At 38.6% G+C, this 12,604-nt stretch overlaps 2 protein-coding genes across 2 annotated transcripts; one reads left to right on the top strand and one right to left on the bottom strand.

Moving 5' to 3' along the window:
* Positions 1 to 2,021: 2,021 nt before the first annotated feature.
* LOC112177059 (CASP-like protein 1F2) lies at positions 2,022 to 3,187 on the top strand. The gene is made up of 3 exons (XM_024315238.2): positions 2,022 to 2,377; positions 2,503 to 2,626; positions 2,740 to 3,187. Exons 1-3 carry the CDS (start codon positions 2,175 to 2,177, stop codon positions 2,962 to 2,964), a joined length of 552 nt encoding a protein of 183 aa, XP_024171006.1. The 5' UTR covers positions 2,022 to 2,174; the 3' UTR covers positions 2,965 to 3,187.
* Positions 3,188 to 5,346: 2,159 nt separating this feature from the next.
* LOC112177058 lies at positions 5,347 to 7,511 on the bottom strand. The gene has a single exon (XM_024315237.2). It carries the CDS (start codon positions 7,501 to 7,503, stop codon positions 5,731 to 5,733), a length of 1,773 nt encoding a protein of 590 aa, XP_024171005.2. The 5' UTR covers positions 7,504 to 7,511; the 3' UTR covers positions 5,347 to 5,730.
* Between the last annotated feature and the right edge of the window lie 5,093 nt (positions 7,512 to 12,604).

The following is a 12,604-nucleotide window of genomic DNA, read 5'->3' as shown; positions in this document are numbered from 1 at the left end:
GCATAATTAGCATGTGCCCACACTCTGGGTGTGGGTTTTTTTTTTTTTTTTTTTTTTTTGTAAGGAAGTGAGTAGTTTCTTACTTTCTTAACTAAAGCAGTTTTTTACAACAATAATTATTATTTAAATTTTAAATTCTTTTTATTTTTTTAAATTAACATTATTGTCCATGTTGGTTATTTCAGTTTCTAAAGTTTTTTAATATTAGAGGATTATATTCGTCAAATTTTTCAATTTTGGAGAGCAAACTCTCTTCTCTTAATAATTGTATAGATAAATACTCTATTTATTAGGCTTATGTTATTATTCTCTTATTGAATTACTTCCTATTTTGATAACTAATGCTAAAAATAAGTAATGATAAACTCATATTCATTCACGTTCTTAATATTTGATTTCCTTTTTAGGCTACATTTTCTATTTAATTTTTTTTTTACTTTTGATTTCTAGATTTTTACTATTTAACTAATTTGAATAGTCAATGCAACGAAAAATATAGTTAAATTATCTCAACTTTTAAGACCTAGCGCTCTTTTAGGATTTCGAAATCCTCTTCCTTTAGGCTGCAGATTCTCGCATTCTCGCTGTTGCTTGTCAATAGTGGTGATGGCAGATTTTAGTCTGCTTATTCTCTTCTTGGTTGCATCGGGGGACGCTGAGGCTGTGTTGAATTCGGGACTTAGAGGTGCTGTTGTTTCTGCATCCAAGCTCGATGGTGAAGTAAAAGATGCGCCCCTCGTTGGTGGGGATGGCATCTAGATGGTGGATGAGCGACAATCCAGTCTTGGGTTGGTCAAGATTGAATCGGAAAGTTCGTTTCCGATCGAGTCCATGGGATGATGGTGTACCTGTTGTAGGTGCTGATCTTTGGCCTGCCGGTGACCTTGTTGTCGTGGAGGTGTGCTGGTTTGCTCGGACTCGGGGACTGCTACTTCTAATGGTGGTGCTCATGGGTATAACGGCTGTAAGTGTGGAGGCAAGGGCGACTATCAAATCATACCGGGGTTGCCGGAGGTGAGGGTGGATATGTTTTCCTTAGGCCCGGACCTTTTGTTGGCGAGGATGATGGCGTGGCTCTGCTTGTCGGAGGAGATTGCCTCTTATGGTGATAATGACTAGTGCAGCGGCAGGCTCTACGATTTTGGTTGTGGCGGCGGCTTACTGATCGGCGGCGATGGTGCGCTGGACCGGTGGGGTGGAACCTGTGGGGTGCCCTTAGCAATTTCTGCTTAGGCCTTATGGGCTTCACTTTGTTCTGTGGGCCTTACGCATTGCTGGGTTTGGGTGGCTAGGCCTTCCATTTTAGCGTTTGGGCTGCTGTTGTTAGGGGAGTGGATGGTGTTCTGTCACATTCAGCTCCTATTATTGTTTAATTTTTGTTTGGGTCACAAAAACCAGAGGCTTAATTGAAACCATTTTACGTCTGCTTCGAGGCTTCTAAGTTTTTGTTAGAATAATGGTGCGTGGATTTTCTAAAAGATTAGTATACTGGGAGGGGCATGTTGGGTTCCTAAGTTTTTTTAGAATAGGAGGTTAGGATGCTTTGAGGAACGATTCTTTCTGTCAACGTCATAGGGTGTTTCGTTTTTGTACTACTTGCTGACTCTAATGAATGGGCTGACCTCTTTCAATCAATATATATATATATATATATAGTTAAAAGATATGATATTTTTTTCCTCTCTATATTGTTTATTGTAAACTTTTTATTTCTATATCAGTTACAAAATGAAAAAATAAAAAATAAAATCTCACATAATATAAAATTCTTACTTCGCAGTTCGCAACTGTGCTCAATCACTTGGTCACTGCAAAGTGTAAACAGTCAAAATAGTAATTTTCTTTTTTGGTCAAGTCAAAATAGTAACTGAGTCCACCTAAAAGGAAGATCAAGCCTAACTATTAATAGTCAACCAAATTATCCACAATGCAATCTAATTAAATTAATAGTTGTTCGATGATAATAGTTGCGTGGTAATAGTTTAAGTAAAACACCAAAACCCATTTTCCTCTTCAACTGACACACCATCACTCTCAAATCCAAAGATTCCTCACTTCCTTCTATAAATGCTTTCTATCAGTTACCACTTCTATACCTCAACCTAATAACCCTCTCTTTTCTCCAAATAGTTCTTCTTATTCATCTTGAATCACCACCATCCAAGAATCTCACCATGGCAACCATTGAAGCCAAGGCGCTTCAGCCAAACCCACCTGTGAGAACCCAAAAGCTTTTTCTTGGTGCCCAAATTTGCTTGAGGACTGTTGCCATGGCTACTACATTAGCTGCAACATGGATCATGATCACAAGCAAACAGTCCACAGAGATTGTTGGCATAGCCTTTGATGCTAGATATAGCTACTCATCTGCCTTCAAGTAATTTTTATACTCATCATTTTACAAAAGAGAAATTCAGAAAGAAAGTAATCCCATGTTGTTTGGTTAATTAAGTTTTTCTCTCTTTTCTTTTTTTTTGACTAACAAGTTTTCTCTCTTTCCAGGTTCTTGGCTTTTGCAAATGCTGTTGTCAGTGCCTGTTGTTTAGTGTCCTTGCTCCTTGTTTTCCTTCTCCATCTCCAAGGCTCAAATCCCAATCACTACTTCCTCTTGTTCCTCCATGATTTGGTATGTATGCTATTGCTAAACAACTAGGTTTTATTAATTATAAAGAATTTCTTAATCAAGTAATATTGTTTGACATGATTGTCTTCTTAAACATGAATTGCTGAGTGTTGCAGTTCATCATGTGCTTGGTGCTTGCTGGATGCGCGGCTGCAACGGCAATAGGGTTCGTGGGGCGGTATGGGAACAGCCACACCGGTTGGACTCCGATTTGTGATCACTTTGGGAAGTTCTGTCACAGAGTGTTAATATCTGTGATTCTGTCCTACTTGTCCCTCATAATTTTGCTGATGCTTACTGTCAGCTCAGCAATCAAGTCTAGACAGATTCCGGTAGTTTAGAAGTACTACTACTAGTTGTAATTCGGCTGCTGGTGTAGTTTCTTGTTGTTGTAGAAGAAGAAGTTTTCAATTTTCTTTTAAGGCTATGTTGTATTGCAGAAGAAGAATTTTATGAAATGTAGGTCTTCCTTCATGGTATTATTAGTGCTAATATGGGAGAGCTGGAATCTATTGATGTGTTAGAGAAATATGTCTTACAAGAAATTTAAACAGATTTTGGACTTTTTAAGAACAAAACTAGTGGTAAAGTGATTAAGGTCGGTGGAGATAATTAAGGCACGACGTAGCGTCATAAAGATAGCTGAATTATGTGATCAAGGGACCCAAAATGGATTAACCATTAAATAGCAGAGGTATCAAGTATGTTGCGCCACTTAATTACTTCCAAGAAATGACAACACTAATTGGAGATTCTTTGTGTGACTTGAACGAAAAAAAAGCTAGTAGAGCACACACTCTTTACAAAATGCACAGAGGGGAAGGTTATGGTGGATTGCAGAGGAGATGGAGCTGCGTCCGACAAAGCTGAAGCAAACAGCTGTGAAATGGAGAACATTGGAGACATAACACGCCTGATACTGCGATTCTCGGCAAGGCGGTTTTTGATGTTCCTCATCAGCTTATTCCCCTCTCTACACATAGTGAATTTCCTGCCATAAGATAGTTTTAAAAGAGCACCTTCGACAAGGCTGTCTTTATGACTTCCACGGCTTCTTCATTCCCTTTTTGAGTCTGATTTAGGGCAGTAGATGGTTCGAACTATGGCTGGAACGTTCTCGACTAGATTTGAGAAGAAGCTAGCTAGTAGAGACCATTCTCTGTTTCCACTTTCCAGTACAGGAGGTACCAGAGTTGGTTCTCCTTTCACAAAGTAAGCTCAAAGGCTTTGTCACTGTCATCCTCTATCACATTGCACAAAATAGTTGCCTTGTGGCTAGATATTGTACCTAATTGAAGTTTACGGAGAGTAAGAGAAATGTTGGTGTCCAATTGTCAAACCATATATGTATTGTATATAGTCATGCAACTTCGTTAATCAATCCAAAATCTGTTTACTATATTCCTATTTCATGATTTCTCTTCGAGTTGTTGAGAATGATCTAATTCAATCATACTTCCTTAAATTCTTGCTAATGGAGAGGATCATCTTTCTTTATTCATGATCGGAGATTTGGGCCGAATATGGGCTTGGAGATCCTAAAATTTCAAGACTTAACCCAGATGTGGAAATCAGCCTGCTATCGATAGTGGCGGGGATGGTGGCCCTCTCCTCCTCTTGAGGCAACTTCCACTGCCTTACTCTTCTACTATATAAAATACCATTGTTCATTATGCATCTAGCCGCTAGGTCGGTCCTTCCGGAAACCCTTGCCTCACAAAACCGAATTGTAAGGCAAGGCTACGGTGCCCAAGAGCTGTCGTAGTGGCCCAAGATGTTCTTTTGGGACTGGAATAGCAAAAGGTTTGCGAAAGCAAATTTAATTCAAAACAGAAACCAGATTTTTGACTTCAAAGTTCAAAGCGAGCAACAACATACAAGTGTCTATCCTTTTTTTTCCGACAAAATGAGGAATAGCTCAATGTTACTCCCCTACACAACACAGCTTTAGTAAACCTTCTGTTCTCCGAAGATTCCACCAGCAGAATAAAGAGATTCTGAAATGGACCACCAAAACCCGAGGCTGATCAAATCCACAGCTGTATAGAATCATATCAAACTAGGGAATAATGCAGCGAAGTTAACATTCTAGACTTCTATTCCATCTTTGTTATCCAGGCAGGAGTGCATTCTGACTAATTTATATAATAACAGTATCTCCAAACTACAACTGCAAATAGTTTAAGGCAGGCAATGTTTAGGTGATTGCCAACACAAGAGTGCAAAATCGGGAACCCACTAGGACAAATGCACATGCTCACATGGTTCATAATCCACAAAACTCCACTAGCATCATCGAAATTCCATATATCATACTACCAAATTGGCTAAAATGTCACGGCAACGACCTCGACACAACTTATATGGAAACACCATGAGCAACATTCATTTAGGAACTCAACTAGGGACCCAAGAACTAAAGAAAATGGATGCAGAAGTGAAGAAGAGGATAAGATGATGCTGGATGGTGGTGCATACCAGTATATAAGAAGCTGTCATTACCAGAAGGGAACATATTACACAGAAGTGCAAATAACCAAGCACATGCTTCTGGCCCACATTTGTTCTGTATTATTGAGAACCTCCAAGTCCTAACTACCAAATTATAAAAAACAGATAATTCACCACAATTTCCATGTTTTTGTACTTGAACAATGAACAAAGCTCAGAAATTGGACACAATAGGTATTCATATACTGGATTTGCCGAGATAAGCAAAACTCATACAAAGATATAGGTTTGACCAATACTAAAGAACTAACCATTAAAGTGAAAGTCTACAGAGAAATGGAATTTGAACACCCTATCTCAAATTCCAAATGTGTACAAGAGCAGTATGAACCCACAAATTAGGCAGCAATATCAATTATTGACTTTTGGTTCAGAAAACTTAGAAGGCCTATCGAGTTAGGTCACCAAACCTAGATACATCAGACAACTAAGCTAACAAAACGTAATTCCTAGACATAAATAAACACAAATTATAAACAAGGGAGAAAATCAAAAACCAAAATCAACAGTAATCACAACTATTGTACAGACAGATCAATGAATCATCTTCATGTACCTATACTTGGTATGTGTCACTTGGACATTGTGTTGGATTGTTAAGATCTGGCAAAAACACCCCAAATTTTACTACGACAAAGGCTTTCCAAGAGCTTCTGAGACCCCTCTACTTCCAAACCGAGCAGTTTCTGCAAATGTAGACACACACCGGCAGCCACCATTTGCTTCTTGCACTTCTTTGAACGCACAAGTGACGCCAACACAGCAACAGGGTACTTCTTATCCAAATTCTGAATAGAAGGGTTCAAAAGCTGCACTGTACTCACAATCCCCCCTTCAATTTTCCTAAAAATCTTCCTATTGTCAGCAAAGAGCAACAATGTCGACAAGGCCTTGACGGCAGCCTCTTTCTCTTCCAATGCTTTGCCATCCAACATTTTAACCAAAGGCGGAATGCAGCCACATTCACCCATCTCCTTCCTAGTTCTCGAGCTAAACCCCAGCTCGTAAACCGCCTTAGCGGCCTGAATCCTCACCCCCAACACACCACAATTCAATACCTCAACAATCCTAGTGACAAACCCCTCGGCAACAAGAGTTTCCGCAATCAGAGAGCAGGAAGCCAAGTGCATCAGCAACTCCACCGCAACCTCCAGACTCCGATTATTATTACACCCCGAATCCCAGATATTCTTCAAGCACTCAATCCCGCCCTGCTTGTAAACCGAAATCTTCTGGCTTTCGCTATCAGAGACCAAATGACACAAACACCCGATTGCATTCTCCTGCGCTAATGCCGTCCCTGATTTCGCCAGCGCCAACAGAACTACATCCCCTTCCTCCTGTATAATATTCTCCTTGTTCTCATCAAAAGCAGCCAAATTCCTCAACACTCCGGCCGCCAAAGCCTGCGAGCCCGGCGTGCCGCCCTGGCATATATCCAGCAGCGACGAAATGCCGCCTCTGGAGCCAATCGCTCTCGCATTCTCCTTCGGAAAGCTTAAACCTTGAAGCGCCACACAGGACTTCTCCTTAGCGAATCCACTCCCGGAGTCCAGAACCTTAACCAAGTGATTTAGCAGCGGCAGCCCCTCCGCCGCCAGAACGTTCTTGCTGCTCTCCACCATCGACACCATCGAAATCGCCGCCACGGCGTTCTCCTTCATCTCGAAACTGCTCGAATCGAGAAGCTTCACCAGCACCGGAACGATCCCCTGCGCCACCGCAATCATCACGTTCTTATCGTCCTCCTGCAGAAGCAGGAGCAACGCTTCCATGGCCGAGTTCCGCGACTCGGCGCTCCCAATCTGCAGCCCAGTCACCAGATTCCGGCACTCTGCCCGGACGGTCTCCCTCTTGGAGGAGGAGGAGGAGCTGAAGCCGGCGGTGTCGTCGAGGACGCCGCTCTGGAAGAGAATCTCGCCGTCGCGGAGGTGGAGATCGAGCTTGGCGAGAATGGAATCGACGTCGCTCTGAGTCCGGAGCTTGCCGTCGGAAAAATTGGGGCTCTGGCAGCGCTGGGCTAGCGAAACGGCGTCGCGGAGGGTGTGGGAGACGGACAGGAGGAGGTCGAGGGCGAGAGGGTTGGAGGTGGAGGTGGGGAAGCCGGCGAAGTCGGTGAGCTGGGCCTGGAGGACGGTGAGCTTCGCCTGGATTAAGGCCCATTTGCCCTTGAAGGTTTGGACGAGCGGGATTTCCGAGGAGAGACAAGTGAGGAGGTGGGTGGAGAGGGCTATGGGGTTGTTGGTTTCTGGGTCTTTCATGGCGGAACAGGAAGAAGAAGAAGAAAGAAGAGAGGAGGTGTTAGGGTTTAGAGAGAGAAGACGGAGGAGGAGGCGAGTGTTGCTGGGTTTGAGTAGACGACGAAACATGTTGAAGAAGAAGAAGAAGAAATAGTAGGGGGAGGGTGCTGACGTGGAGGAGGGAGTGTGGTTTCGGCGTAGACGCAACTGATAGGGCGTGGCTTTCACGGTTTTAACGGCGGATTCTGTTAGCTTCCGTCGTTGCCTCCATGTTATCCAAAAAAACGTAGCTGAGTTTACTTACACAGGTACAGTGCAGTGCTAATTGTTTACAGCACGGGGTCGACCTGGAGAACTAAGAGAAATTTTTTTTGAGTTTTTTCTCTGTTCTGATAACTACACATGTTGATCTGTAATCAAAAGTGCGTGATTTATAAGAGAATTATATGAATTTTTAAAAGGAAAAATAAACGATTCCTAAACATCTAATGATAACAAAATTAAAAAGGCTGTGACATTTAATTCTTATTTATAGTAGGAAAAAAAAATTAAAATACAATAATAACATCAAAACAGGAAAGAAAGTTCAATATATAGAGAAATAAATAAAGTAATAATGTTAACAGTGAATCAAAAAAGCAGACACAACAATTATTGTGCTGCAGTTGAGGCTGTTTATATCCTATCAAATTACCTAAACATTAAAAATAAATTTTTTTGACAATATATCATGTATTTGTATGTGTCTTATAATGAGAAACATTAAACTTCATATTAATGGAAGAAATAGCTTTGTCTCCTTTACACATTCAATTTATACCACCTTTCTCTTATAAAGCTTGGAATTTTAGTTCCGCCGCTATTTGTACATCGTCTTCCAATTTTCCAATGCAATGAGGTGTTTCCCGTCTACTCAATCATCCGTGCAGCACAGGCAGAGTCATAGCGCGTAGAGAAACCACCCACGTTGAGGATATAATAAAATCGTAAATTGAGCCGGACGACTAGCGGTCCAATCTCTCTCTCTCTTTCTACGTGGACCGAAGCGACTGAGTCACACAGCCGCGGAAGGAGCAGCCTGCGGGGGACTCTTTATTGAGAAGCCCGTGGGCCCCAATTCCTTTTCAATTGTTTACTATATGATTAGTGAGAGACAGTTGCGACAGCGAAAGTTCCCAAGTCGCCTCTGCTCTTTCTGAAAGACTGGGACGACGACGCTAGAGTCACAGCCCGCCCCGCCCCAGTTACCGTCAAGGCCGAATCTCGCCCGTTGGATCAGATTCAAGGGGTTATGATTGGGCTGTGACGGGAGGCTTGCTTTGACATTAAGAATCTGACTTTTTGGCGGGGGCTCTCATTGTGTACGTGTTTATTGGTTTTTGGAGCGTAAAAGTACCGCGTCTTTCTTTTTCTCTTTTTTTCTCCCCCTTTTATTTTCTTTTTCTCTCTTTCTTTTTGTGTGACTGACGTCATAAATGTCTTTACAACGTTTTTGATTAGTTTTTACTTTTTATTTGTTGACCATTCAATGATGAAAAATAAATTAATCTAAATTAAAAAAGATGTTATCGCATCTTTGATCTTTCTAATTTGGATTTAAAATGTGATTGAACATATTTCATTGGTGACCACTGAGCAATATCATGAGAACAGCTGTTGAAATGACATGCATTTCCTATACCACCTTTGAAATGAAATTGTTCACTGTTAATTTTAAATAAGGATGAGCTATTAAAGACAACTATTAAAATAAAGGTTTATGAGAATTTTCTAATCAACGGGGTGTGATACCTACTTTTTTCATTATATTTCGATAAATTAATGTTTAGATATTCATTAGTAAATTATTTTTGTGAATTTTCAATCATAATCGTGATTTATCATTTATGAACATAAAAGGTTTAGGTTTAATAGATTTGGTCTCTCAATTGATTTAATCTAATTCGGTAATTTAACAATTAGTAATTTGAAATCAAATTTTTCATAGATGATCTACTCATGCATACATAAACATTTAACAGTTGATTTATTGAAATGTAATCGAAAAGTAGATCTCACAACTGTTAATTAAAAAGTTCTCATGAAGTCCTCACAAAATCCTCATTTTAACCATTCTCATTAAAAATCCACCTTTATAAATAGGATAAAGGTGTTGATCGAGATTCAACAAATGATAAAAGATATTAAGTAATTGAATACGTGGCACCTAAAAAGTAAAAACATGATCTCAAAATAAATAAATAAATTATCACTTCAAATAACATCATTTCACGGTCTATTTATTTGCTTTTGTCTTTTGTAGTGTGGAAATATCAAAGGTTCCATCAAAATCAATTTGCAATAATAAATTGGTGGTGCTATTCACACACCCCCTCTATTTTTCTATTACTTTAATTCAATTTTCTTTTAAAAATTACCCTAACTACCATTCCTTATAATTATGTTTCTTTTTCTTTTTCTATTTGACAAGTCAGTCATCCTCAAATCATAAACCCTTATTTTTCTACATACACAAAAGACTTCAAAACTCTTTTTGATTCCCTCTTTTCTTTTTCATCAAAAACTTATGTAGCATAGTCATTGTATCTCTCTAATATGATGCTTTGAAGTATAATCATGGTAAAACAAGAAATTTTAGACCCATCTTTTGAGAAAATTTTACATTTGATTTGCAATGGAGACATGGAAAAAAAATGAGTTCAGTAATCATTCAAGCCCCTTTGAATCCATTATTCCTGTTAAGATTCTAACTAAAATTATTTGGTATATTTGAATCCATTGAGCAACTATAAAACTTTACAACAGCCTAATAATGATGGCCTTAATTATGATTATAAACATGATTTGGTCTACTATATTATGCTAGTAGAACATAATTCTGTCCCCACACGAAGATTGCAACTCATTGCATTCAATATTATGTAGAGCATCTCTAAATTTTGTGTACATCATCAACTGCAGTGTGAAAGCTTGTGGCTGAAGTGGATAAAACGTTGATTCCATATTTTTAATTTTATTTGAGGATGATGCACCTGGAAGAGTCATAAACAAACAAGCATTGAGTTTGGTACCATGCAAAGTATGAGGACAAGCTTTACAATTTGGATTCAGTTGGGTGAATGTCTTTATTTGGGAAACATATTATTTGTCTAATAATACAGGTCATTCCACTTAATAAACGTATTATTTTTCCTTCATTTATAGGTAAAAAAAAATTGATTTATTGTATAATGATGTTTGATTCATGATTGAATTGCTAAATAGAAATAAAAAAATAAAAAACAGATTTACAAGGAATTGCAGTTAGAATAATTTATAAAAAAAAAAATTGAATTAAAATAATGAAAAATTAGAAGAGACGCGTGAATAGAGAAAAAAAAAATGTGTGCATAGCACCACTCTAATAATTTAACAATTAATTATCGTTACGTCATATCTCAATTTCATGACAAAAATTAAAACCGGTTGATCACCATCAAACTCAAACCTTTACAGCCTACAGAATCAATCGCAATTGTCAAAAACAGCTTTGTGTGCATTAGTTGGACCGCCCGTTTTGTCACATCCACACCAAGGGTGACTGGGTCTAAGAATTTATATGGTTTTATAGATGCAAATGTTCTTAATTACATGGACAGTGAGCCATTTTAGTTGTTTTATATGCCATGTACGATTGGGTGGTCAATTAAGTAGCTGTTTGAGATTGATATTCAACCTTACACCTTTGTCAATGGCCAAAATATAAATAATTAGATCCCCATCAATAATTTTTTTTTTCCTTCATAATTTTAGTATTAGAACTATGATATCCTCAGTTAAAAACTTGTGAGAATTTTATTTTAGATATGTAAGTGATGTATGCATATATTGAAGTCAACCATTGCATGGATGTTTATATATAGCTAGCGTACAATAATTCATGCAGTGGATCTTTTCATCTCAACTTGTATGTAACTTAATTCAAACAAACAATGTTCGGTTAGGCTTCTAAAATGATATTTAAGTTCTACTGATAAAAAATAATTAATTAATTTTATTATTTTTTTTATAATTCATAGAAAAAGACATTCAAATGATATTCATGTTCTCCCGATCAATCTTAAATTTAACCGAATTTTTACACCCTCCCTCTGTCCCTCGCTATTTGGATTATAAATCCTGGAGAATATTGTATGCACCGACAGTGCAAGTATACTAACGGTTATTTTAATCTCTAAAAAAATAACAGTCACTCATTTAATCCACTCTTTTATATATTTTAATATCAAAAAAATTACATCCATTCATATTGCAAGTACTCATGCACTGACAATGCATGGAATACACTCCCCTATAAATCCCTTATTAGCGTACTTTGACGAAACCCAAAAGATGTGGAGGGCGTTAATGGCTTCTTTAGTCTTTACTAATGGAAAGGCCTAGCTTATTAGGTAGTTAGGTATATGGGAAGGAGAGGTACATTATGGGTTTTTGGTAGGCCTAGCTTAATTAGGTATAGCATATGGGCAGGACAAATCTAATGGATCAAAAGTCCTACCTGTCCATTATGAGCAAACTTTTTATTACCCTAAATAGCATTGTGAGGTTGAAGTCAATTGAGACTCGATCTGTTGATGCAAGTTGAAGCCAATTTCATCATGATTCGGGCCCTTGGCGAATTTTATGAACTTTTTGTTCAGTGGTCATCGATGAGTTTCAACTTCACATCTCCGCTTGTTTTTGTCTCTTGAAAAAATCAGTTGAGATATTTTTACGAACAATTTGTTTTTGTATACTGCAAAACATATAAGATTAGGGGTGGGCATAAATGACCGAAAAACCTAAAGGAACCGATCCGGACCGGCCGGTTCGGGTCAGGTTTTAGACTGAAAATAGTTGCTTTCTGGCCGGTTTGGTTCCAACACTCATTCTTGCCGGTCCGGTCCCGATCCCTGACTTCCGTTGACCTCTTGCACCAGAAAACCCGAACTTCACTACACAAGTAATTTTTTTTTTTATCTTTTGTACTTATCTTCTCCCTCTTTTGACGTGTCCTTCTACTCTTAACTCTTCTCAAGACTTCTGGTCTTCCCTATAACTATCATTCTTCTTTCTTCTCTCTGGCTTCTGCGTCTTCTTTCTTTTTTTTTTTTTTTTTTTTTTCAATTAACCTTTCTTCTTTCTTCTTCTCTACTAAAGGGGGATGGATATATCAACCTTCCATTCACTTATCTATTGAAGGGGCAATTCG

Source organism: Rosa chinensis, chromosome 7, assembly GCF_002994745.2.
Source record: "Rosa chinensis cultivar Old Blush chromosome 7, RchiOBHm-V2, whole genome shotgun sequence".
Lineage (NCBI taxonomy): Eukaryota > Viridiplantae > Streptophyta > Magnoliopsida > Rosales > Rosaceae > Rosa > Rosa chinensis.
Note: the sequence above shows the minus strand (reverse complement) of the source record. Positions and strands in the feature narration are given on the sequence as shown.